The sequence below is a fragment of the Rhagoletis pomonella genome, unplaced genomic scaffold (assembly GCF_013731165.1).
Source record: "Rhagoletis pomonella isolate Grant_MI unplaced genomic scaffold, Rhpom_1.0 Rhpom_scaffold_10807, whole genome shotgun sequence".
Taxonomy (NCBI): domain Eukaryota; kingdom Metazoa; phylum Arthropoda; class Insecta; order Diptera; family Tephritidae; genus Rhagoletis; species Rhagoletis pomonella.
The window spans coordinates 2,646-5,454 of record NW_023469337.1 but is presented as its reverse complement, the minus strand read 5'-3'; the positions used below and the strand labels follow the sequence as shown (position 1 = coordinate 5,454).

Sequence of the window (2,809 nt, the reverse complement as noted above, 5' to 3'; positions counted from 1 at the left end):
TGATGGCTGATCTTAGTTTAAACCAGCCAGATCGGGCGTTTAAAATTAGTTTAAACCACGGCCGTGTACTGAAAAACTGGCCCTATGTCAGCAAATTGTTTTTTTATTGTATTGTATTAAGAAAACTGGCGACATCACAGCCAATTTTCTGCAGCGCCTTCTTAATGCGCCCAAATTAGTATTCGGCTACATTTTGCGCACAAATATAGTAGATGATATACAAACGCATTTTATCTGATGGCAGTTCCCATTTCCAAAACTGGTAATTCCGATTAAGTTCACAAATATTTGAATTTTTTGGTGTGCCTAAAAGAATAGGTTCGTTAAATTTAGAATTTAGCACCACCGTAAGTTTAAAATTTAGCACCACCTATTTATATATATTTTTTGTGGTATCGTCCACTAAATACATAAAATCCAAAAGCAAAAGTCTTGTCGCCTTTGTTAATTGCATACGCCGGCTGCTGCATTGGAAATCAATTTAAAAAAATGGTTGAATTTATAATATTTTTAGAAAACATCGCACAAAATCTCCTAATTCATCAGACAACGAACACGAAATTGAAATTGAAAAGGAAAACAATGACATAAAGATTACGTACATTGTTGCATTTTTGCGTAAACACGTAAAATTTAATAAAATTTTAAATTATCTCCATATATGTAATACTCCTATATTGGCAGTAAGAGCTAGTACCGTCCGAAAACACTACAGTACAGATATATCAATAAACACATACGAAAGAAAAGGAAGACATACGTTTATAAATAAACATGTACACAACACATATACAAAAACGGCACTCAGTTACATTGACAAAAACGGTACTAGACTGTCTCGCTTTGATTTCGGAATGCCTACACATTGAGAAGTTAGCTTACTGCCAATATAGAAGTATTACATATATGATTATCTCCCGAAACACGTTTATTAATATTTTTTATAGAAAATAAAAGAATAAGCATACATTTTGGCATTTTTATTTTCATTATTTTAAAGAATAAATAAACTTGTGTAATAAATTTTGTGCAAGTGTGTTCCAAAGTTTTTTTCCAAATTGGGAGTGGAACCCTGCGTGGAGAATGAAGGAATAAGAAATCAGGTGATCTCAGCTGTTTTCAAATGTAAACAAACAAAATGGCGCTTTCCATACTTGTAAGCCTCTACGATGATCAGAAAGCGGAAACAATAAATTTAAGAATATTGTAAGTATATTTAATACAATTACATTTGCAAGAAATACTGCTTTCTATTCTATTTCAAGATGTTCGATGACGAGCGTTTGGTGCAACTAGTACAGAGCCATGAAGTCGTTTATAATAAATTTTCCTCGGGCTACCGGCTGCCACTAAAATGGCAATCGGCATGGGAGGCTATAGCCAACGATTTAGGAGCCACAGGTTAGTCCTCATGTATTGATATCACTGTATTTCAATATTTTTTCATGTTTTGTTGCAGAGGAAGAATGCACTAAACGTTGGAAAACACTGCGCGAGCGATAGACAAGAGAATGCAAGGCGTTGGATGCACCGTCCGGAAGCGCTGCAAAAAGCTCAACAGCTTGGTCATTGTTTGATCAACTAAATTTTCTTAAACCTTACGTGAAACCACGAAAGTAAGTGAATATGTTATGCAATGTGGAATGAATATTATTAACATAAAAATTTTCCCAGTAATCGATGCACATTCAACGTGTTGGAGGAAACCGTTTCGCTAGTCTCACCTTCCTCGCAAATGTCATCCCCTATTTTAAATGAAAGCCATGATTCTATGCCACAATCACCACCGCTATTTCCACTAGAAGAGCAAGAGCAATTGTCGGGTGTAGTGGCACCCCGTCGAAAGCGCAAAAAGTGTGATAATGGCAACGAAGAATTTCGTGAGGCGTTGGAGTTGTACAAAAATGTTTGCAAAGTACAGCTGGCACCGAAATGCAGCGAAACCTTGCGAGCTTTTGGGCAGATGATTGTTGCCACCATTGGCGAAATGAGTGCTGAGAAGCAAATCAAAGCCATTCAGCTTGTGACGAATACAGTAATGGCTCTTAAATTGGAGCATGAAGCAGAAGTTTCGCCGTAGACTCCAAATTCACAATCTTCGCACATTCGGAATGTGTATCTTCATTTAACAGTATGTATGTACATACATACGTACGTACAGTGGTCCACAAAATTATAGGAAATTAATATACGGCCAGTTTTGAATATTTGTCTTTTGTTTATTTAATGTTTATTATTCTTTTTTTAAGTCTAGCTGGTTGTACAACAAACACCATATAAATTAGCATCTCAAGCTTTGTACAAAAATTATGAAAATTCTGCAAAATTTCGCCAAAACTTTAAACTTTTTTATCAGAATCTTTAGACAAAATTTTTGTATGCAGTTTTGTGGCCCATTTAATTGGAGTTTAATGAAGTGCAAGTTTTAAGTTGGAGAAAATCCCGTTGTTTTTTGATAATTTTTTTGGATGAAAGTGTTTCATTAAATAAACAAAAGACAAATATTCAAAACTGACCAAAATATTGCACTCCTATAATTTTGTAGACAACTGCATGTAGATGTTTAATTGGATTACTTTAAGTTTATACTTTTGTACTATATGAAATTTTACTAAGAGGCATTTTGGTTTTTAACCGACTTCCAAAAAAGGAGGAGGTTATCAGTTCGTCGGAATATTTTTTTTTTTTTTTATGTATGTTACCGCATAACTTTGGACCACGTCAACCGATTTCGATAATTCTTTTTGCATCGGAAAGGTAGTGTCTCAGAGGTGGTCCCATACTAATCTGGTTAGGATACGATCAGTGG

The 2,809-nt window shown here is 34.9% G+C and overlaps 1 protein-coding gene across 1 annotated transcript; it reads left to right on the top strand.

The window, feature by feature from the left end:
• Positions 1 to 1,502: 1,502 nt before the first annotated feature.
• LOC118756538 lies at positions 1,503 to 2,261 on the top strand. The gene is made up of 2 exons (XM_036491297.1): positions 1,503 to 1,616; positions 1,675 to 2,261. Exon 2 carries the CDS (start codon positions 1,736 to 1,738, stop codon positions 2,078 to 2,080), a length of 345 nt encoding a protein of 114 aa, XP_036347190.1. The 5' UTR covers positions 1,503 to 1,616; positions 1,675 to 1,735; the 3' UTR covers positions 2,081 to 2,261.
• The last annotated feature ends 548 nt before the right edge of the window (positions 2,262 to 2,809 follow it).

Excerpts from the sequence above, each read along its gene's own strand:
- LOC118756538 (XM_036491297.1), top strand. The coding sequence starts at position 1,736 with ATGTCATCCCCTATTTTAAATGAAAGCCATGATTCTATGCCACAATCA.